The sequence below is a fragment of the Trachemys scripta genome, chromosome 2, assembly GCF_013100865.1.
Source record: "Trachemys scripta elegans isolate TJP31775 chromosome 2, CAS_Tse_1.0, whole genome shotgun sequence".
Classification (NCBI taxonomy): Eukaryota; Metazoa; Chordata; order Testudines; family Emydidae; genus Trachemys; species Trachemys scripta.
In genome coordinates, this window is record NC_048299.1 from 57,544,911 (window position 1) to 57,570,123 (window position 25,213).

At 40.4% G+C, this 25,213-nt stretch overlaps 1 protein-coding gene across 7 annotated transcripts in view; it reads right to left on the reverse strand.

Annotated features, from left to right (window-relative positions):
* The window catches only part of RAPGEF5 (Rap guanine nucleotide exchange factor 5), a 217,429-nt gene that overhangs the window by 105,912 nt on the left and 86,304 nt on the right, over positions 1-25,213 (reverse strand). For 6 of the 7 annotated variants that reach the window (XM_034760599.1, XM_034760600.1, XM_034760598.1 and 3 more), the window contains one exon: positions 21,940-22,065. The exons of the other annotated variant lie outside the window; for it this stretch is intronic. In XM_034760599.1, coding sequence (XP_034616490.1) covers positions 21,940-22,065 — 126 coding nt within the window. The remainder of the gene's footprint in view (positions 1-21,939; positions 22,066-25,213) is intronic. 7 annotated transcript variants of the gene reach the window in all.

The window sequence follows — 25,213 nt, forward strand, 5'->3', positions numbered from 1 at the left end:
TGTCATTCTCCTTCTAACTTTTACTCTATCCTCCCACAATCTTATGAGGTCTGTCATCTCTCCCATCCATACACACAACCATAGCCTTGATCTCATCATCATCATCAACAGACCGTTTCCCCCCCGCCCCTGTTATATTTGTAATTAAAGCAGAATGGATAATTGATATTTTTCCAGTTCAGTGGCCAAACCAAAAACATGGGGAAAAAGTGATTCTGGGGTTGGCCCAAAACAGAACTTTTTCATTTTTTTCCTCACCAATACAAATTTTCTTTTTGTTTTGGGTCATTTCAGTTTTGGATGTTTTACCATTTCAAAAATTAAATCTGGCTACATTTCCAAAATGAAATGTCCTCTCAAAATGAAAAGTTGAAACTAAATAAAATGTTTTGACTTTAAAAAAAAAAAAAAAACAGCCAAAACTATTTGCCATTAACATTCAACCCAATGATTCAATCCAAATTAGCAAATAGTTTTGGTCAACTCAAAACTGCATTTTTTGGCAAATAAACTAATTGTCTGAAAAAATTCACCCAGCTCTATTTGTGATCTCATCCACACATGTGTCTCCCTGGCTACACGCTTCTTCCTAGTTACATTTAAATATCTTTACAGTCTTATGCTTCAGAAAGTCACCCTGTCTCGATCACTCTCTTAGGCATCTTGAGCTCAATGACTTCCCAGACTAGTTTGCTCTATCTTTTGCTGACTTTTCTTTCTCATTCCACTGGTCATTGGCTACTTGATCTGTATTTTGACAAGGAGAGACACTGTGCGTCAAGAAGAGACAAGCTCCAGAATGCTTCAGTCTATCGGAGAACGGCTGAATAAAGGAATGATAAAAAGATGTGTGTGAACAAACGGCCATGTCTTAATTCTATTAAAAGGATCACATAGTACCCAAGTGCTGAAGGAAGACCCCTTCTTCAGTTCATGCTTCAAGAAGCGAGTGGCAGAGTTAAACATATGGCAAAGAGTACACACATCACAGTGCTTGAAACACTAAGAAATACAGTAGAACACCAGAACACCAGAGTTACGAACTGACCAGGCAGCCACACACCTCATTTGGAACTGGAAGTACACAATCAGGCAGCAGCACAGACCAAAAAATACTGTGTTAAATGTAAACTACTAAAAAAAAAAGTGAAAGCAACATTTTTATTCTGCATATTAAAGTTTCAAAGCTATATTAAGTCAATGTTCAGTTGTGAACTTTTGAAAGAACCACCATCATGTTTTGTTCAGAGTTAGGAACATTTCAGTTATGAACCACCTCCATTCCCAAGGTGTTAGAACCTCAGAGTTACGACTATAGTAATTACAAGGAGTTATTTCATACCCTGTCTTGGATATAACACTGGGTAAGAAAAAAAGAATTGTGTGGCTTTATGGGTAGGCTCGGCAGAATTCAGTTTTTATTTTTTTCTAATTTCATGTATTAATATCTATTTTTTATTTTTAATAATGTCTTTAGATTTATGAATGTTTATTTTTACAGTTGGTGGAAATTAAGTGTGTAGGGGGTAGGGCTAGGTTTGGTGCAGTGCTGGCCGCAGGGGGCTCCCCGCATAGCCAAGGGCCATGTGCAAGGTGCAGGCGAGGCTGCAGTCCTGGCCCAGCAGAGCACCAAACTCTGGCCAGGGCTGCGAGGAGCAGGATGAGCCACCAGCCATGGGGTGTTGCTGAACAGCTCCTGCCCAGGGATGGCTCCCACACTGCTGGCTGGCGAGTGAGTGGGGCAGAGCTGCAGAAGCCTCCCTGTGCTGCTACAGGAACGGTGGAACCCAGTCCCTGCAGGCACAAGATGCAGGGCAGGCTGCACTCCTGGCAGGGCAGGGCACACACACACACACACACCCCCACACACACACCCCTGCTGAGATGAGGAGGAGCTCCCTGCTGTGGGGGAGGCCACCCTGGTGCTGAAAGGCTCAGTCTCTGGGCAGGAACCATTTAGCAGCAGACTGGCCTCCTGAATGGCAGGGGACTTCTCCTCCTCATGACCATGACCACACCCAGGAATCTCTGCTCTGCCCTGCCCTGCCAGAACTGCAGCCTTCCCAGCAGGGATCGGGTGTCACCAGTCGTGAGGCAGCACAGGGAGCCCTGCTCTGCAGCTATGCTGTGTCACAGGAGAGGAGAGAGGGAGCGGGTCCATGACAGCAGGGCTGCAGAAGGCTCCCTGTGCTGCTGCAGGGATAGTGACACCTGATCCCTGCAGGCACAAGGTGGGGGTGTGGCTGCACTCATGCCAACTGTTCCCGCTGGATAATTTTTTTCCCATTGATTTCAGTGTGTCAGCTGAAATTTACATTTACCAACATCTATTGATTTAAATCGAATCCTGCCAACCCTATTTATGGATGACGGGAATGTTCTACAAAGCTATAAGGGGGATCAGGGGAAGTGCAGTCAGAAGTTTACAATGCCTGATACCCCAAACTGAAAAAAACACGAGATAGCTGGTATCTGAAGATTAATTTTGAAAAATGGTTTTAACACATTGGGTTTTGACAGATTGGTACGTGATTCAGAGCCAAAGTGAGTCTAGGCTGGTATCACTTATACATTTTGAAGGGCCAGAAGAAGGTAAGTGTTATGGGGTGTATAAACCCCACACTGGGACAGAAAGAGTTATGGAGCAGTTCTGGGCCCAGGTTACTCTTCCCCACAGCTGCAGAGCCTGCTCCAGCTGGAGAAATGGTTTAAAGGGCAGCCAGTCAGCTCAGGAGACAAGCGGATAGTCCAGACTTGAAAGCTCATGAGCAAGGCCACAGCAAAAGCCCTTAATCTAAGAGAGGGGCCTGCGGGCAGCAATTATTGCAGGCCCTAAAGGTGGGTCCAGGGAGGAGACGCAAGTGAGTGGGAGCTGGGTGCAGTTACTTCAGAATCTGCCCATCAATTGCTGGAAATAGGCGTATTCTTAATGTAGGTAAAGCCTTAAACTCAATATTCAAGTATTGACCTGTAACTTACACTCCTTATGCATCACCTCTCAGTTTGGCCAACTGAAACTATGCAGGTCAGAGAAGATTTTGGCAGTATGCATACATCTGCATAGCAAAACAATGTTTTAATTGTTGGCTTTTAAGGAATCTCCATACCCACAAAATTCTTCAGATCTATCTTTTCAGATCTCTCCTTTTTCTTACCCGAGTCTTAACTAGCACAAAATCATATTTTAGGACAGTTATCTAAATACTGCCACCACCCAGGAGCGCCGCCAGCTTTTTTGCGGCCCTAAGCGGCGGAAGGTCCTGCCCCCGAAATGCCGACCCCAACAGAGGAGGTGGAACGTCCCGCCCCCGAAATGCCAACGACGACCGGGGGGAGGGGGGGCCGAAGATCCGGCCGCCACGGTCACCGCCCCCCAAATGTTAGCGCCCTAGACGACCTAGGATGCCTAACGGGTTGTGCCGGCCCTGCCACCACCATCACAGCTTTCAGGATATTTAAAGACAATTCTCTCCCAACCCCCCAAAAAGAAATGACTTAAACTCTTCCTCCAAAGAAAATAAGATTTTCAAAAACAAAACAAAAAAAATTAACCCTTTGATGATACTGTGTTCCAGAGCTGATAACGTGAAGAGAAGTAAACTGACCCCATTTTGAAGATCAAGAGATTAAAAGGAACGTTGACAGTCAACAGAAAAATTTTATTTTTTTTTGTGAGCTGGAAGCAGCTTCAGTGAACTCCAAATACTCAGAGTAACCACAAATGCAACACATTTATTTTTTTAAAAACTTGAAAATTAATTACAGTTTGTTTTCCTGATCTTATCAGGACAATTCTGTACACTTTGATCTAAATCTCTTGCCAAATTATTCTCTAACCCCATGTTATTATTCAAATGCAATTAAACCTATTTGATGGAAAAGGTTTATGTGCTAAAAAGAAGTGAACAAATAAAAAAGTCAAGATACTAACTAAACTGGAACCCAAAGATTTTTTTTTTTAAATAGATAATGTATGGCAGGGAATTAGGAGCTCACATGTATTATTAGATCTTAATTAAGGTTAATTCATAGGTGTGGTGAATCCACCAGTCTGTACATATCTCTTCCATCCACCAGAAAACACTGAATAATACTAGAATCTAGGAACTTTCCGCTTTAATGAATAAGAAGGAAATCTGATTTATATAAAAGCAAGTAAAGGTTATAGTCAATTTGCACATTACAGTGGCAAAGTGCCCTTAACAGTATGTTCATAGTTCAGTTGGAATGCAGTGTTTTAATTTGTTCTTATCGTACACCGATCATGTACTCAAACCCATGTAGTCAGACTTTGTGGAAGAGGACATATTTTCACTCTAATTCACTAAAATCCTCTTTATCCATTCCTCATGTTCTATTTAGGTACTTACATAGCCCCTATCGCCTCATTATCTGAATCCTTCTCAAGAATTTTAGGATTTAGGCTCACAACACCCCTGTGAGGCAGGGACATGTTACTACTCCGATTTACAGATGGGGATTAAGACACAGAGATTTATGGCAGCATGTAGAGTACAGACACCGCAGACCTAGGTAACGCAAGTATAAATAGTAGTGTGGACGGTGAGTCATACCTTAGGAGGGTAGAGTGCCCTACACACCCGAACCTTAGGGTATATACTCTACACAGTTCTACACTCCCAAGCAGTGCTGACCATCTGTACACTGCTATTTTTAGCAGTGTCATATTCCACTGCCTGAGCCTTAACCCTCTGCCTCCCTACTTCCAGAGCCTTTCAAACCTCAGTAAGCGTGGACCCAGCCTGCTTTTCACTGTGGCATGTATCTACACTACCCTACACGCCACCGCACGCATAAGGGAGATCTAAATGACTTGCCCTCGGTCACACCAGAAGCCTGTGTCAAAAAAGGAGGAAAAGAGCTCCTGAATTCTAGTCCAGTGCCTTAGCCACAAGACCATCCCTTCCTCTTGTGACAGCTATACAGGCATCCAGACTCAAAGGGTTACAAAAGCGAACGAGGTCATTTGAGTGAATATAAAGTATGCAACTCTTACTATTTCTGTGAATGCCTCTGTGTGTGTTGGACAATGAGTTAGCAGAAATGTTAGATTTGTGACAATCCAGTAAGGGGATAAATATGCACAGAAGTTTATATAGAAATCAAATATGAAGTCTGAGAATCAGGTTTTTGCTCTGAAAGACTGAAAAGTGAAATTATTCAAAATTATTCAAAAGGTCCTGAACAAAAAGCTTATGCACTTTTGGCAAGGAGGAGCTGATGGGCGCTGTTGTCAAGTGGGAGGTGTAATTTTTTTTTTTATAAAGTATTATCCTTTTACTACAATCCTGAGACTACATGCAGATTACTGGCTTTTTCTACTTTATGAAATAAGAGCCCATAAATACTCCTTGACTGTGATCAGTCTTGCTTTGGGCAATATAGAAGTGTTTTCCCAAGCCTAAAGTTATCCGATAAATCACTATGTACAGTAAATTAATATGTACATTAATTTGTACAAACAGAATTCAGGGTTGGTTTTTCTTAAATTTTGCTGTCTCTGGTGTATTTAGTGCAGTAGGGTGTGAGAGCAAGCCCCAAGCTCCCGAGTGGGGGAGGTGTCTGCCATATCCTTAATGAAATCTTGAGAATGCCCCCATATCCCTCCCACTGCTCCCATGAAGCCTCAGATCAAGGACACCATTATCCTGAATGAGTAGGATTAGCCAGTCTCCCTATGGAGTATTTTAATGTCACTATTCAAATGGTGAGATGAATTGCCGTTAAGCAACTTGAGGCACTCCTCCCACCTCTACCCTCTCCCTGGAACTGAGTGTGCTGCATTCACAACACTGCAGGCCTCTACTGTCTCTGTCAATGAGAAGCTTGGACACAGAATAGAGTAGACTATACCTTGTGAAGGAAGATGGATTTACAATGAGGGTGATTTTTTTTCCTCCCAAAAAGGAATCCATCAAGTCTAGGAAATCAAGAGAAATCTATGTAGATATACCTATACAGCATGGTGACTAGTGCCTTATAAATCCCATATAGACACTGATTGTTTAGACAGGCTGAATCAATCTATCGATTGCACTATGAAGATTCAAAGCTTCCTGGCTTGAGATGAGACAAAACCAGACCCTCCAGCCAATTTCCATCCATGAACACTGATGTTTCAGATAAAAGAAAACCTAAATTTGAATCACCCATTTCTGATTTTGCAAAATCAAAAATCAACCAACAAGAACTTGCATTTGAAGAATCAAACCGTGGTCTCCTTCACCCCAGCTCTGATAATTTCCTTTCCCCTGGATCTAGACTACTCCAACTAGCTCTGTATAATTATCTACTTACTGTAGGTAAACATCATAGGATTCTATATGGCAAAAACTAAAACACAGAGAGAGTGTGTGTTATTTTACTGGTTTCTGCTGTGATAGTGGGTTGTGTGTTTTTGATACCTGACCACTTTGTAACATTCAGAATATTTGGTGAAAAAGATAGCTTACCTATTAAAAGACAGCCTATAAAAAGATATTAGCTTCCCTACAAAGGAAGAAATGCAGCACTAGTGCTACCGATTTCCAAAAATATTATAAAGCTTCTTAATTCTCTATGTTATTCCAGCCTGGACACAGGTGCACAGCAAGTGGGGGGGGGGGGGGGGGAAGGAAGGATCTGTGCTGAATCCCCTGTGCATCATGCCTACGGGTCAGGCAAAATTGCTGTCCCTGAATTCAGTGAGCACAAGATTACTCCTACCATAGCCCAAAGGGGATAGAGAAGGAGGAGTAGGTGGAGCTATTGGTTCCCTGATTCCAGGCCAGCCAGCAGACATGCAGAAGGTAAAATGTGCTGCACCCATTAAAAGGGGTGTAGCAGTTTGCATCCTCCCCTGAGCGCTGGGGAGCGCTAGGAGGCATTCTGCTTCTTGCAGACAGACTGTCTCTAGTGCTCACCTGGGGGCAGTGCAGCTCTGCGCTGTCCCCAGCTGATGGCTGAAACTAAATGGTACAATCCAGCCCTTAGTGTTTTGAAAATCCTTTTAAGGTTTAATGTTCAGCAGTCTGCTGAAAGAAGTAACAGATGCCTTTAACATTGCTATTCATGATCTTCCTGATTTAAGTCATTCAACACTTTTCTAAGTCACCAAATGAAGCCATAATATTTTCCTTGCATGTAGGGATCTCTATTATTCTCACAAGTCAGAGTATTCCATATTCTACAATGATCACATCAGTGAGGGACAAAAAACTTGGAACCCCCAAGCATGCAGTTTTAGAAAATGTATTCCATAATGGGCACCAGGTCAATGCTAATTTCAAACCCCATTTCATGTTTTCACATGCAACATCCAATTAAACTTTTTACAGCCTATTTAAACTGAAACCCATGGGTCTGCACATGAGACCTCATTTTCATGTGCTGTGAATTAGAATACAGAGGGTGCTGTATAGAGTGTTAGAAATACTAATCAGGAAGAAAAGGAGGATACCTGCTTTGATTTAAATTAGGAGAGTCAACAAAGATTCATTAAGGGCCTGGTTCTTCATTCCCTTGTTCTTTGTGCTTCCATTTACATCTATGCAAAATGAGTGCAAAGTGGACATTAAATGTCACAGAATTTTCCTCTGGCTCGCAGGGGTGGCAGTGTGTTACACCCACTTTGCAAAAAGTATCCTTGACTACACATGATGCAAGGCGGTGAAGAATCAGGTCCCAAAGGCCTTATCCTGCTCCCACTGAAATCCATGGAAAAACTCCCATCAACTTCAATGGGTCCAGAACTGGGCTTTAAAGGAGAGCATGCTTTAACAAGTAACAGAGGCCACAGAGATGAATCAATGGACACAGTTTTGGGGGTTTTAGGAATGCTTGTGATAAAAAGTAAGAAAAACAGGAAAAGGTAAAGCCAGCTTTGCCTTTCCATTTTTTGCCATGGAAGAGATGAAAGCAGAAAACCCACTCTAGGAAGCAAAAATCTGCTGATCTGAGAGGACTTAACGTCCCTCCACAACATGCCTCCTCCAAAAAGACCTCTCTGTAGCTGGGGTTTTCACAGTTATGGGAGAAAGTAATATGAGGGGGTCATGGCTGAACAAGGAATGAGTTTTAACAGCAATATTCCCCAGTTAGCCTCCAGGAAAGTATCCTGATCCATGCTTTCAAACCTTCTTAGAAAGATTGTTTCACCCACATACCTAGGGGAAAGTATTGGCAATATGGCAGCACCTGGGGCCAAATAAGGCCTTGTCTACACTTAGGATTTCTGCTATCAATTGCCAGCTACCTCTGTAGCTGTAGCAGTACTAATCCTACTACAGACAGGATAAACAAATTTGCACAGGTGCAGCTTACCCCTGCTGCAAATAGGAGTAAATTCTGATTTATAGCAGCGTTGCCTGTCTGTACTAAGAGCACGCACTGGGTGAGCTACACTGGTGACTGGCCACTGATTGCTGTAAACATGTCAAATCCCCAAAGTAAATAAGGTCTAAAGTTCAGACTGAAGCCATACTGCCATGGTGGACAGAAAGGTCAAGAAAGTAGTATGCATGGTCCAGTCTCCATATGAATGCCCCAGTCATCTGGGTGAATTATCAAACCTCATAGGCCAGAAGGGATGATGTGACAGAAAGCCATGAGTCCCAAGGCCACAGAGTTTTCCAATGAACTTTGGCCATTTTAAAGCTTTTAGTTCAGGAGAGCCTTGATCTAGTCCTTGGTAAGAGCCAACTCTGACGTCCTTGTTTAGTATCAACTCTGAGAAAGAAAGGAGTAAAAACTGACACTATGTCAACTAATACTATAGCTACCGCCTCTCAGGGAGGTGAAGTACCTGTGCTAACAGGAGAAGCTCTCCCATCAGCGTAGGTAGCATCTTCACTAAGCGGTGCAGCAGTGAAGCAGCACCGGTACAGCTGCACCACTGCAGCTCTGTAAGTGTAGACGAGGCCTGTGAAAGGTCATCATGATTTGGCCCAATGTGAGGTGCGGGATAAAAGTAATTCTTTTGAATCTTGAAAATAGTTGGGTACTTGTGAGCTTGGCTTGAGTGCTACACATTACAAACCTTATTAATCTTAAGTTTAAGTGTTTTCTGCGTTTAGGAAACTACTTTCTTTAGCTTAACACAAAAACATGGACAACCTCAGTTCATTCAAAAAGAACAGGAGTACTCGTGGCACCTTAGAGACTAACAAATTTATTTGAGCATAAGATTTCGTGGGCTACAGCCCACTTCTTCGGATGCATAGAATGGAACATATATTGAGGGGAGATATTATATTTTATATATATATATATATATACACACACACACACACACACACACACACACACACACACAGCACTACATTGATGACATCTTCATCATCTGGACCCATGGAAAAGAAGCCCTTGAGGAATTCCACCATGATTTCAATAATTTCCATCCCACCATCAACCTCAGCCTAGATCAATCCACACAAGCGGTCCTGGACACTACTGTGCTAATAAGCGATGGTCACATAAATACCACCCTATACCGGAAACCTACTGACTGCTATACTTACCTACATGCCTCCAGCTTCCATCCAGGACACACCACACGATCCATTGTCTACAGCCAAGCTCTAAGATACAACTGCATTTGCTCCAATCCCTCAGACAGAGACAAGCACCTACAAGATCTCTATCAAGCATTCTTAAAACTACAATACCCACCTGCTGAAGTGAAAAAAACAGATTGACAGAGCCAGACAAGTACCCAGAAGTCACCTCCTACAAGACAGGCTCAACAAAGAAAATAACAGAACACCACTAGCTGTCACCTTCAGCCCCCAACTAAAACCTCTCCAGCGCATCATCAAAGATCTACAACCTATCCTGAAAGATGATCCCTCACTCTCACAGACCTCGGGAGACAGGCCAGTCCTCGCTTACAGACAACTCCCCAACCTGAAGCAAATACTCACCAGCAACCACACACCACTGAACAAAAATACTGACCCAGGAACCTATCCTTGCAACAAAGCTCGATGCCAACTCTGTCCACATATCTATTCAAGTGACATCATCATAGGACCTAATCACATCAGCCATGCCATCGGGGGCTCATTCACCTGCACATCTACCAATGTGATATATGCTATCATGTGCCAGCAATGCCCCTCTGCCATGTACATTGGCCAAACCGGACAGTCTCTACGCAAAAGAATTAATGGACACAAATCTGACATCAGGAATCATAACATTCAAAAACCAGTAGGAGAACACTTTAACCTGTCTGGTCACTCAATGACAGACCTGCGGGTGACAATTTTGCAACAGAAAAGCTTCAAAAACAGACTCCAACGAGAAACGGCTGAGCTTGAATTGATATGCAAACTAGATACAATCAACTTAGGCTTCAATAGACACTGGGAATGGCTGAGCCATTACAAACTTTGAATCTATCTCCCCTTGTAAGTATTCTCACACTTACTATCAAACTGTCTGTACTGGGCTATCTTGATTATCCCTTCAAAAGTTTTTTTCTCTTACTTAATTGGCCTCTCAGAGTTGGTAAGAGAACTCCCACCTTTTCATGCTCTCTGTACGTGTATATATATCTCCTCAATATATGTTCCATTCTATGCATCCGAAGAAGTGGGTTGTAGCCCATGAAAGCTTATGCTCAAATAAATTTGTTAGTCTCTAAGGTGCCACAAGTACTCCTGTTCTTTTTGCGGATACAGACTAACATGGCTGCTGCTCTGAAATCAGTTCATTCAAGTTCCCTACATGTGTGGGGCAGTAACTCAAGATGGAAGGAAGCACCTAGTATAGTGTCAGGGTTATAAGGAATGTGTCTATGCAACATATCAAAAATGTGGAAGAAAGAACATGCCGAATGTCATGAAATTTCCTGATCATAGAAATATGGAGATGGAAAAATAAATACAAAAAAAGGACAGTTTTAAAAACAGATTACCTTGAATTTATGAATTGGGAATTCTGCTTCTCTAGAGGGAGAAAATGACATTAATTCATCAGATTAGAAACATAAGCAGATAAGAGATTTATGCAATTCAGTCTACACAGATGTATGATAATGAATCTAGGGACAAAAATAAGCAAGGGTAATATGGCCAAACCCTACAAAACAATGAGCTGGAGAAAGATATAGGAGTTAAGCTGACAGATAAAACTTGAAAACATTTAGCAAAAAGAAAATTCCAGGAAGAATAAATAGATGACTCACACAGAAGGAGGAGGAGGAAAATATTCAATCACTGTATTATAAAAAGGCTCCTGATTAAATGGAGAAGGTACAATTAAACATTTTTAAGAGCTTAGTTTATTTTAAAGGCTTAGAGAAACTTGGTCTATATTCTCTGGAAAACAGGGTTTCACAGAAGTCTACAAAATTATGAGGTGAACACGGGATGGAGTACAATATTTTGCAACTGTAGGGCTCTGAAAGAATGAGATCATGGGTCAAATTCTCTGCTTTTGCAAACTAGAACAGCTCCATTGGATTCAAGGACGTTGTGCCAATTTAAACAAGCAGAAAATTTGCCCCCATGTTTCCAGTACTGGTGTTTACTTCACGTATAGCAATATTAAAATTCTAGAAGCATTTTTAAATGATAGTGTTTGTTCAAAGGACTGTTAAAATGGGAGCTAGATTTCCAAATTGGACCACTGTAGGAAACTCTTCCTTGTGGCTCTCCCATCTGGCAGGCCAGCAATGACACTCTGACAAGTGGAAGAAGGGAGGAAAATGATCCAGGAAGAAAATAAAAGGATTGAAACCAGGTACTAGGGTGTGGGGAAACAACTTGGCTCTTAAACATGTCTGAGGACTTTTCCCCTTAATTGACTTTACTGTTGGACATGATAATCAGAGAAGCCCAATCAATTACTTAGATTGTAGGTTCTTTGAGGGAGGATCTAACTTGTTTTGTTCTTTGTTCGTTCAGCACCTAGCACAATGAGGTCCTGGTCCATGACTGGGTCTCCCACAGGCATCACCACAATACAAATAAATAATCAAAAAGGTTTCGTGGCAAATCAAGGCTCAGAAGAGCTCTATACAGAGGGAAGACTCCTGCTTGGGGCAATGAAAGAGCAGGAGAAGTTATTGTGCCTGCTTCATTCTTACTGCAATAAGTTCTGTTCAGCTTCTCAACTGAGTGGTTCTCTTCTGTATATTCCTCCCTACACTCTTCCATTCAGGGTGCAAACTTCTACTGTGTCTTTCCCAACCAAGCATCTCAAAGCACATTGCAAACATTCATCAACTGCAGTAAGATTCACTGTACCTCTGCAAAGTACTATCTTAAACAGTTCTGACTCCCAGTTTAATATTTTAACCCCTAAACAACACTCCGTCCTCCCAAGGCTATTTGAGCTATTGTCAAATCCAAGAACAATGAGTCATCAACCTAAACTAACTAAAAAGAAGGAATAGCACAAGTAGTATTTATTTGGAATTTCCTTCTATACAAAGTAGTTAAACATTATGGAATAAATTCCTAATAGCAGCAATTAGTAAAAGTTTTTTAAGTTAGATCACACATGTGGAGGAAAAACTACTATGGGAATACAACATAACTCAAAGGAAGAGGTTGTACATCCTAGTATCCTGTAATTCCACATGTTCCTACATTATGCAAATTGCACAGCATGTGAGCACAAATTTTATTCCTCTTGACTGTTTTACTTTTACAACAACTAGGACCTTTCAAGCCTTTGTGCATTTTGCAGAGCTTGTAATAGGTTATTCTTCTGCAAAACTTTGGTGGCACAAATAAGATTTAATTGAAATACATAAATTAGTGCCATTCGATCCAAGGTGTGTCTGCATTAGCTGAGGACAAGGCAGAACTAATTATGGGACTCATAAGTCATAAATCAGCAATTAAACTCACCTCAGGTCTGGATTAAGGCATAGGTAACCCAGGTATAAGCCCAGGGCCCAATTCATGGGGCAACCCAAATTGAGTGGTGCTGCAACCCCATGCAAGAGGTCGCAATACCGCTCACTCAAATTTGGCCTCCTCCTCTCTCCCCCCCCCCCCCATCATGATGGAGAGGCATCAGGGTAAAACCTAAGTGGGCAATGGGGAGCCAGTATTGCTGCTCCCTGCCATTATTATGGGGTTAGTTCCTGCAGCAGAACTCACCCGCAAGGGCCTTCCTGGCCTTGCCCCACTTCCAGCAGCCTGTGTTCCTTCTGCTCTGTCCACAGGACTTGCTCTGTGACAGCCTCAAGACCTGCTAGAAGTACAGGGAAGGGCACCGAGGGCCCACACAGGAAGTTGGCTGAAAAAAGGGCAGCAGGAAGCCGTGGATAGGGGACGGGGAGCAGCAGACAAGAGGTTTTGTCTCGGCCCCAGTGATGGGTTCATCTGCAGCCGATTCACCTAATGTATCCATTGCAAGCAAGGTGGACACAGTAACACACTCTCTATTTTGCAAAGTGACTTTTTGAAACTGAAGCACACATCAAGTTCACTGCTTGTATTTGGATGTCATTCTAAGCCATTATTTTGAAATTTGAATTTCCAACTGTCTACTGGTTACCAAAGGGCAATTCAATACTACATCAACACAAAGCCACTGCTTCATTACACTAACAGATACTGCACCTCTGGACATGTATTGACATTCATTTTTGTTCATTTGCAGGTGGACAGCTGGACTGATGGGAGCATTCTGAACCAATCCTATTATGTCATGTCTGGAATTTCCTTTAAAAAAAATCCCCCAATATTAAGTGATCTATTGTTAATCTTCTTTTGTCAATCCTTTCATGGCTTCAACCCAAACACTAACTCATTTCAGTGAGCAAATTATCTGTCTTATTAATGAAAATGCTGATTAAAAAGTTTTAAGGATAATTCCATGTAAATTAACAAAATAGCTGTAAATATTTGTTGTGGAGCTATGTTTTCAAAAACACTTTTCCTCCTTAAACTGGCCAATACCCAGGAATTAACACAGTAAAACAAATATCTGTCTCCAAGGTCAATATATTTATTCTCTAAAGGGAATAGAAGGAGGATTTATAAAACATTTTCATACTTTTTTTTAAGGTTCTGCATTAATATTAAAATATTGGGTAGTTTGGGGAAATATTTAGCATTGCTAGAAAGTAAAATTTCTTATTTAGTATGAACACTCCATCTTTTCATGTGGTGTAATAGATATACTGCTTACTGTATTTTTCACTCCATGCATCTGATGAAGTGGGTTTTAGCCCACAAAAGCTTATGCCCAAATAAATTTGTTAGTTTCTAAGGTGCCACAAGGACTCCTCGTTGTTTTTACACTGGAGAACTTTGTCTGTATTATCTGTGAATATTAATAATAACTTGCATTAACATACATGCAGTTGACCAGACTGCATGAAATTATTAACATGACATGAGTAGTTTTCCCAGATTTTTTCCATAAAAACATTTCAATTACCTTGAGTACTTTTTCTATTTCATTAAAATAATACACAGCCTTTATAACATGATACAATTGACTTGTGTTCTCTCTTAAGGATGACTACATGTAAAAATGACAGCTAATTAATTCAGTATTTTGAAATTAAAGAGATTTGAGCAGATTAAAGCTGACCAAAAAACCTTTCCTTAGTACAGTCATTGTTCAGATGATGTAATTGTTAAAAATTCTAAGACATATAATGAATAATGTTTTAGTGCAAAACATTTCTTCCAAATGTGCCTAATAACACTAGACCATAAAAGCTGTAGATAGTAGCTTTATGTATAAGAATCGATATTCTATTTTATAATTGATGCCAACGGTAAGTAAACTATTTGAAAACACAGTGTCATTTTTATGGCTGAACTGTTCAATAAAGACTTCCATAGTTATTCTCTGTCAAAGCAACTGATAAAATAGTAAAGATGCACAGAAAAGCAAGATTTCCATATAGTATAAGCGTTTTCTTCAAAGGAACATATACCAATTGATAAATGTTTGTTCTATAATATTAATACTTAGTGGACTGGCAAGTTTCATTCATGTGTGAAAGCATTTTAATGGTCTTATTGAACTATATTAATTGATATACACATATAACTCTTAGACCATCATTGTTGGTCTCTTTTTCTTACATTTGAAACGAACAAAAAAACTATTTTTCTGGATTTTATGGAATATCTTATTAATTCATTTACTTTCCAAAACACCTTTTTCATTGGAGGTCATGGGGTAGGACATGGAGGAAATTATTCCTACTGTTTCATACATTTAATCAGTACAATTCACTCTATCCTAGTTAAAAAAAAAACAGTTTTGAAGCAATCTAAAGTACATGCTGCATGGAGTTCACTAATAAAATCTTTTATTCTAACACATTAATGAGCAGGAATTTGACAAATATCTGTTGCTTATTTTTCATTTTTATCTCTAGGTCTATAAATAGTTACATTAAGTCTATTTTATAAACAATGTTTCATAAAATATGTTTAAAATATAAAGTCATCATGGTCATTCATCAGTGAAAAATCCCAAACTAAGGAAACTCACAACCAGAAAGTTTCATTAAGAGAGTTAAGACTGGGGAGAGACAGAGAACCTCAATAGAATGTTATAGTTTAAAATAACTAAACACACTGCTCTACAGCCAAAATGCTTCTGAAATAAATGTAGTCAAACTTTACTAATTCTGGGTCATCGAAAACGAAAATTATGCTTAAAATTGTTGATTGGCTCTAGTTTTCAAGATATGCTATTGGGTCAGTATATACGACCCTTGACTTGGGAATGGCGGAGGATAAAGGGAAGGGATCTCAATTTAAACCAGAAATGACTAAAATACATCTTTGACTGGATCTATGAATAAATCTATGACTGGGTTTGGACAGTACTTGCTTTTTAGGCAAAACAATGAATGATGCCATCTGAAGCTGGTATTGCATCATACATGATATGAATTGCATCATGTTATTCCTAGAAGTCATGGATGATGCAATCATAACGAAGCTTACATCACTCTGCTGAACAAATTGCCCTATATCAGCTCTAGAAATCATACAATGTCCTGCTCTCTTATTTGTCAGTGTTTGATTTTGCAAAGGGGCTCATTTGTGTTTCGCCAAAGTGAGCAGAGAAGCCTCGTATTTGTGTGAACAGTGCAGATAACGTCTGCTAGATTTGTGGTGAAGTGACTTTTGCATCACAAAAGCGCAGTATAACCACTATGGTTAAGAAAGCCTATCACCTTTATTTTGGCTGCAAAATTGGAGATCAGGACAAGAGATGGGCCCCACACATATGCTGCAACACTTGTGCAACAAATCTTCGCCAGTGGTTGAACAGGAAAAGGAAATCTATGCCTTTTGCAGTGCCAATGATTTGGAGAGAGCCAACAGATCATACCAACAATTGTTACTTCTGCATGGTGCCTCCAGTTGGGAAAGGCGTGTCAAAGAAGAAAAAGTGGACTGTGCATTATCCAAACATTCCATCAGCTATACTCCCAGTACCCCACAGAGAAGGACTGCTGGTTCCTGATGCACCAGAATCATTCTCACTTGAGTCAGATGAGGAAGAGAATGAAACTTCTGGTCCTGAATCATCAATGTCACGGGACCCACATTTTCTCCCCTCCTCCTCCTCTGAACCACACCTCATACACAAGGTGAACTGAATGACCTTGTCAGGGATTTGGAACTACCCAAGAGTAAGGCAGAGCTGTTGGGCTCCAGACTACAGCAGTGGAATCTCCTGGCAGGTGATGTTAGGGTTTCCATGTTCCGTGACCGTCAAAAGGATCTTGTCCCATTCTTCTTCATGGAAGGTGATCTTGTAGCCTGCAACAACATCGATGGTGTGATGGCAGCCCTCAACATCGTTCACAATCCAGATGAGTGGAGACTGTTCATTGATTCATCGAAGACAAGTCTTAAAGCTGTTTTACTGCATAATGGCAATGTTTTGCCATCAATTCCAGTTGGTCATGCAGTCCATCTGAAGGAAACCTATGACAACATGAAACAACTTTTGAGGTGCATGAACTATGACCAACATCAGTGGCAGCTTTGTGGCGATTTGAAGGTTGTTGCTCTCTTGCTTGGTCTGCAGACTGGATACACAAAGTACTGCTGTTTTCTCTGCGAATGGGATAGTCGTGCAAGAGATTCCCACTACATCAAGAAAGATTGGCCACTCCGACTGTCATTGGAGCCTGGGAGGAAAAGTGTTCAGCATCCACCACTTGTTGAATCAAGGAAGATTTTGTTACTACCCTTACACATCAAACTGGGTCTGATGAAGGACTTGGTCAAGGCCATTGACAAAACACAAGCAGCTTTCAAGTACCTCTGTGGAAAATTTCCAAGGTTAAGTGAAGCTAAAATAAAGGAAGGTGTCTTTGTTGGTCCTCAGATTTGTGAACTTCTTCGAGATGATGCATTTGACCATGCACTGCGTGGCAAGGAAAAGACTGCATGGAAAGCCTTCCAGTTAGTGGCAATCAATTTTCTCGGAAACAACAAGGCAGACAACTACAGGTTGTTGGTGGAAAACCTCCTCAAGGCATACAAAAGCCTGGGTTGCAACATGTCACTAAAGATACATTTTTTTGCACTCTCATCTAGATTTTTTTCCACCGAACTGCGGAGCACGGTGAGCGATTTCACCAGGACATTGCAACAATGGAGAAACGCTATCAGGGCAAATGGAGCCCATCACTGCTTGCAAACTATTGCTGGACAGTGACAAGAGATGCTCCATTTAATGAATACAAGAGACAAGCCAAGAAGCGCCGAGTAGACACTGAATAGGACTAAACTATGTACATAATAGTTTTTTGCCTTTTGTTTCATAATAAATTTTATTTATAACCCTTTTGCTGATTTTTAAAGTGTTACATAAACAGGACAGGTGCAATATTATCACGTAAAGCAACCATAAACATGAAAAGACCTAGGTTTACAATTTATGATTAAAACTCTAGTATCTACACAATATACATAGACATAAAATGTAAAAACTTAAATATTTTAGAAACAGTAGCCAGTTGTTTTAATTGTCATATTTGAATTCAGCACATCAAAATACATAATAAATAGCACATTTTATCTCTGAAGCAGACGACTTCTCAAAAATTGTAGACCAGTGACATATGCAAGTGTGGAAATTTAGACTTGAGGTTACACACACACACACACACACACACACACACACACACACGCTTCACACACCCTGTGAAGATCCCCTTACTATGTTCCCATGTTTCTAATATGAGCTCCAGACTTCCACTGTCCCTTCCAGTGACTAAATACTCAGCTGACTACACGATATCCCTCCTCCTGGCCACTTGTTTGATATGGGCCAGAAATATCAATCTCATATTTACTAGTTCAGGCGAGAGCCCCAAGCCTTCTACACTTCACCTTCTCATTGTGGGCACAGATCATAGTCGCTAACATCTTACCTGCCATAACATTAGGAGGCACAACAGTCTCTTATTTGTCAGAGAGCCCAATCTACCCCATGTTCAACCATTTGTAGATAGACCAAAAACTCCATGGTATCTACCATATCACCCACCTTTTAAATGTGCATCATAGATCCTGCTCGCCAAATGCATACCAGATTTACATCACCCTGACCACCCTAGACAATGAAGCCAAAGTTGACTGGTTATCAGAGTTACTAAAATAAGCTGAGTCCTTCTCCTTCCCAGAAGAGGATACATTAGAATCAGCACACATGTAGGATATTTTACCTTAACATTTGCTGTCAATGATATTAAAACAGCCCTGGAATTTTTAATCTTATGATAGTGCCATTAGATACATCATTGCTGGTAATATGGAGTCACAATTAAGGTTGCCTATAAAAGTTTCACTCCAGATTTCCTGACTTTTAAATATTTATTCCATGTGAAATATAAAATACTACTGTTTTAGTTAGGTTCCTTTTACACAAGGTGTCTATATTTAAAATCTTAACTATATTAAAGTTTTCTTGTCTGTGTATCTTCCTATAGGATAATGAATGAGGATTCCATCCAGATTAAACATTCCACACAAGGAGAAAAATCCTTGATGTTAGAACGTCTTAGAAACAGTATCTTTTCTTCCAGCAACACAACAAACAATCTTTAGGAACAAACTCAAAAAGTTACACTGTCAAAGCCCCATCAAAACATACAGTTCTGCTAACAGTGCAATTTCTGCTTAAAGATAACTGTGATAGCCTGGCTGTAAATGTAACTGTCTGCTGAAGAAATGCAATAAAAAGTGTTGAAAGAGGCGCATGGAAGACTGTATATACATTTCAGGTTATAGACAGAACACTTCATTTCAGGACGGCAGGTCATTCATGAAGATAGAGTTGAGCACAGCAGGAGAGAAGGCTAATGGAAGATTCAGTGCAGTGATACTTATGGGGAAACTGGTGTCTTGTTGAGAACACAGAGAACAATGCTAAAGGGAAAACTGAATTCCCTCAACTTTACTGTCTATATAGGTTACCCATTAGGGTGTATTTCTAAGTAGTTGCTTAGAGTAAATCTATATTTTTAAACATGACATGCACCTGGATGTATATTTAATACACATTGCTTTGTGAGAACAACAGATCCTGATGTATGTTGTTTCTTTAATATTTCAAACGAAAACAGAGACTGGGCAATTCATTTGCTATAAGTTTCTATAATGTAGTCTTACTTAGGGCTAGATTCTAATCATCCTTACTCACATTAAGTAATCCCTTACTTGGTGAGTAGTCCCACTAAAGCCAATTGGCTAAATGATTTCTTAGATTATATACCTACAAAGGGAAGTGAGAAAGCCCCTTACACCTCTGCATGGGCTGCCTAGACCTTAGGTCTAGGCACAAAGGAGCAAGTGGACACTGTCCACCCACTTACTCCCCATGCCAGAGTGCCTAGACAGGGAATGGGCGCAAACTTGACTTCATCCCTTAACATGCCAGCAAGCACAGCAGCAAGTTGTCATAAGTAGCTGCTCATATAGGCCAGCAGTAAGATACCAAATTCCCATCCCTGGAGCTGGAGCAAGGGGTGAACTGTGCTTCAGGAGGGAAGGCTCTGAGGGTATGTCTACATGGCAATTAAATACTACGACTGACCCATGTCAATTGACTCGGGTTTGTGGAGCTCAGGTTAAGGGACTGTTTAATTGAGGTGTAGACATTCAGGCTCAGGCTGGACTCTAGGATCCTGCAATGTGGGAGGGTCCCAGAGGTCAGGCTGCAGCCTGAGCCTGAATGTCTATACCATAATTAAACAGCCTCTTAGCCCTGGGGCCACGAGCCCAAGTCAGCTGGCACAGGCCAAATGTGGGTTTTTTATTGCAATGTAGACATCCCCTGAGGCACAATTCTTTCCATTATACAGTTTACACACCCCACCCCTTGCTGTGGGCTCTAACGGCACAATCTAGCCCAATAAAACTAATTGCAGAGAGTGGTACTACTCAACATGAATAAGGGCAGTTGTCTCTCAATGAGCTGAAGCAGGCACTCTGCTAAAGTATGGCAGCATCTGCAAAATATGCAAAAAACTTTCAAAGAATAATGATTTAAGAGAAAGTGAGCACTTACACCCCTTTCCACTTTTAGAACTATATTATATTCTGCTGTGCACTGAAATCACAGACTCCAGTACGACAGTTGACACAGAACTGAGCATATGACAGTAGAATGGCCAAAATCAGCAGCCAAGATACCACTGAAGTTCTGAAATATCATTACCAAAAAGTATCTGGTCCTAAAACCTCTACCCTTGCTGCATAATCCTAAAAACACAATTATAAACCTTTACTAGTATAAAATTGGACTTTCATAAGCTCCTAAATGTTCAATTGTGTTTTGCTAATGCACTTTAAACATATGTGGAAATTTTTGCACATGCCCACAGTTAGTGGATCCACCAAGGATCAGTTCAATTTGAGCCTGGCTAATTGCTGTCCTCCCTCGGGTATGCCCATTGATATAATTACATATTTAACTGCAAGAGACAGGAGCGTATAGCCTATTGAACAGAACATAATCACATTCTCAAGTAAGATTTCATCTCTCCCTTTTGCTTTGTGGAACCCTGACATTAGAGTTGATTGACTTCTCATGGGTCAGCTGAAAAATCATTCTTTGCTTAAGTAGAAGTCTCTTTGTACTGCAGAGTAAATAAAAATGGGGGAGACAAGCACATTGCATTTCAGGACTCAAGAGGGTTGCTTTTTTTTTCCTCCTTCTTTAGACGTTTTAAATTAGTACATGACCAAAACCAGCATCTCCCATCAAATGAAAACTAAACAGTCTGCGTCAGGAGGATAAAAAGGTTACATTGTGCTATCAGCAAAGCAGCTAGTATTTTAATGCATTTTCAGTCTATAGTTATTATTTGAATAAATGATTTTAGAAGCAGTGAGCAGCAGATTGCTATTTTCTTCAGTTGAATCAAAGTAAGTTGTGGTTGAATACACAATAATAATACAAAAAGAAACGGTAAAAACTCACTATTTAAACACAACTGTAATTCATGTTGGACAGTTCCCATTAATATTTTCTGCCAAAATATTATAGAAGCAGAAAAATTTTCATTCAGGTTCTTTAAAAAAAAAGTAATGGTACTTTAAGCATGTATCCCTTAAAAAAAAAAAATCTGAGAAATATATCTTTAAAAGAAAAGCATTTCACAAAAATGACCAGCATTTTGTCAGAAAACACACTCTGAAATCACTTCCCTTACCTGAGGGACAATTGCTTCATACCTATTATAAGCTAGCAAGGTTTATCAGTTATTGTTAATGTTAATAAAATAATGATAAATAATATGCAAATCTTATTCCATTTTGATTTTGTGAATTTGAAGGAGGCCCATTTGACATGACAGAACAGATGCAGCTCAATGTGCAGTGGGACCTAATATCAATTTTTTTTTAAATTTTAAGTTTACAACAAAGTAGAAAACATCTTTCCTTTCCCTTCTAAACAAACAAATGAAAAACGTCTTACTTGTTCTGTCTTCTCTGGTTCTTTTCTATCCACCTGCAAAAACTGACAGTTTTCCCTTGCCAGCTTCTGGACTAGTTCAATCCGTCCAATGTCATCTCTTTCCTGAAGCTTGCACAAAACCCCTGCCTTGAGGGTTGGAGAAAGAGCAAATAAATATTTAAATCCACAATCCCAGGACATGACAGTGCCACAAGTTTTAACTTTACAATAAACACATCTTTTCTATCATGTTCACTGTAATTCTGAGCCTATTGCTGAACTGGAATAAAATAGTTGCTTCTTGGGAAACAGCACAAGAAGTTCTCAGGCACAGCTGATTTACCCTACGTACTATATCTACATTAGGCAATTGAAGGCAGGGCTAGCTAAATCAACTGCTATTGTGTGTGACTGATATACTTGTATTTTGTTTGTTCCTGTCAACCTATTTCCTGTTACATAAGAGAACCATAGCACGAGGTTAAAAACTCATGGGAAAGTTAGCCAGGAACAGCCCTGGAAAAAAAAGGATGGAGTGCAATAGAGTCATTCCTAAAAATAACATAGCAGCACCTCCCATTTCTCAAATGCTGCCACTTCTTCATGTATGTAAACTATAGCATTTAAAATAAGTTACACAAAATTAATTCCTCCGTTATAAAGGCTCCTAGACACTACCATAATACAAATAAATAATAATAATGAAGGCATAGACATACTCTGCACACAGACATTTCAAACACATGGCTACCCTGAGACCTCACGTGAGCCCTCACTGTAAAATATTATCTTTTATCATGTACCTCTATGGTACGTGTTGCTTACTGCAAAATGAGTGGACAATCACGTTCTATCACCATCCATGACTTGATCACACACAAGGCCTCTGACTTTACTTGCGTAATTGAGACCTGGCTGGATGACACTGGAGGACCATTATTAGCCCAGATGTTTCCTGATGGATATCAGCATGAACCTTGGAAAGTTCAGGGAGGGGATGTGCAAAGACAGGAGGTTGGAGGGAGGGAAGGAAAATGAGCTAGTGCCCTTTTTACATTGTATAAAGGCAGCCTGAAAGGAATGTGCGGTGGGAAAGTATGGGTTTAAACACAGAAAATCCACATACACCCTGTCCTTTCTCATGTGTGTAAACTGAATTTATCTTTATCTCTATGGCAATTGGAGAACTAGGAAGACTATAATATTACAAGAAACAAGAGAGACTGAAAGCTGATGAACAGAGAGGGAGAGATTTATATTCAGAATATTTAAAAATCTGATTTGTGTGTGGTTTTGTTAACATCTATTTGACTCAAATGCCTAACGAACATTTAGGACAAAATGATGTCTTTGTTAAAGATTCATCATTTAAGATGTGACAGCCCAAAGGGCTCTCCCTCCCTCCACCTCCTTTAAAACAAAAACAAAAAAAACCCATGCACTAAACACTCTTCAGGCCTTTTTATGTGGCATAAAGAAGCAAAAGATTTTAAATATCCTTAGAGGTCACTGTCAAATATAGGACATGCCCCCACTCTAAAAATGGATTCGGGAGAATACCACATCTTTTATGCAGTATATTTGCGGGGCCTCTGAAAGAAGGTAGTGAGGCAGCTAGGCTTGCTGTGCCATCAATATGCTTATGACTCTGAGCTACATGTCTCTCTTCATCTGAGAATGATGATGCAGTCTCATAGCTTCAGGTGGTAGCCGAGATTAGGGCCTTGATGACAGCTATCTGCCTGAAGCTCAGTCCAGACAAGATGGAAGTTACATTGTTCAGCTGGGGAAAACATCAGAAGGAAGCAGTGGAGGTAACATCTCTACCCCTTTAATCATAGAATAATCAGGGTTGGAAGGGACCTCAGGAGGTCATCTAGTCCAACCCCCTGCTCAAAGCAGGACCAATTCCCAACTAAATCATCCCAGCCAGGGCTTTGTCAAGCCGGACCTTAAAAACCTCTAAGGAAGGAGATTCCTCCCTAGGTAACCCATTCCAGTGCTTCACCACCCTCCTAGTGAAAAAGTTTTTCCTAATAGCCAACCTAAACCTTCCCCACTGCAACTTGAGACCACTAGTCCTTGTTCTGTCATCTGGTACCACTGATCAGTCTAGATCCAAAATCCACCGTTACTTTTGATAACAAGGTGCACAGTCTAGGCTTCCTACTGATTTCATGGCAGTGTTTTTGCTAGAGTAGAAGCAGTAGACAAGAATTTTTTTCATCTGCTTTTGTCAATACGACTTTGACCCTTCATCTTGGAAGTGCTCTCACCAGCACGTTCATGCCTTTCCCATCTGCAGTTTAGATGACTGTAATACATTATGGCTGGACCACCTGGAGATTACAGTTAATGCAATGTGTGTCTGACCCCTTACTTAGTAGTGATTCTAGCAGAGTGCATGACACCTATGCTCCATAGTCCACATTGCCTTTCAACCTAGGTACAATTAAAAAATGACCTATAAAGCCATGTAAGGTTTGAACCGGACTACCTTAAAGGCAGTTTCCCCACCCTTTTTATGTTCCATTCCAACAACTGAGATCACCGAAGGGGCCCAAGGTAAAAGTCCCAATATTTAAAATGTCTATGGATTGAGGCAGGACATTTTTAGTGAAGGACACAATATAAATGTAATGTCCGCTCAATGAGTCAAATATTTTTTGACCTTCAGCACATGATGCAAGCCTTCGGGACTTATTAAATAAATAAATAAATAAAAATTGAGTGAGTAATTAGGAGGCAAGGAGGATTTCTCCTTTTTTAATTAATCCCTTACAAAGGCAGTGCTAGCCACTAGGGGCCTTAAGCAGGAACTAACACATACTAAAAAAAAGCAAATAGCAGGGCCCCCTTGAGCTGCTCAGGGCCCTAAGCAATTGTTTAGTCTCCTTATGCGTAGTGCTGGCACTGATCCCTTAACGGACATTCACACAATTTGTTAATTGCTAGAATGGTTTCTGCTCCGTAAATATGTTCAGACCATATGAAAAACATCTCATAAATAAAACAGACATTAACACTCGCACACATACACAGTATGAACACTTCAACATTAAAGATAAACAAAGACTTTAAATTATCCAAATAAAGATAAAGACTAATTCACAATCAGTGTGCCCAATTTTGCCCTCTGATATATCTATGTAATTCCCACTGAAGTCAAAATTCCTGTCTGAAGGGACAATTAGTCCCACGATGTTCAAGTGGAAAGAGCATCTTGGAAGAAGAAAACTTGCCAAACTTCCCACCTTTTCTCAATGGAATAAAATAGAATAATTACTGCCTTCCT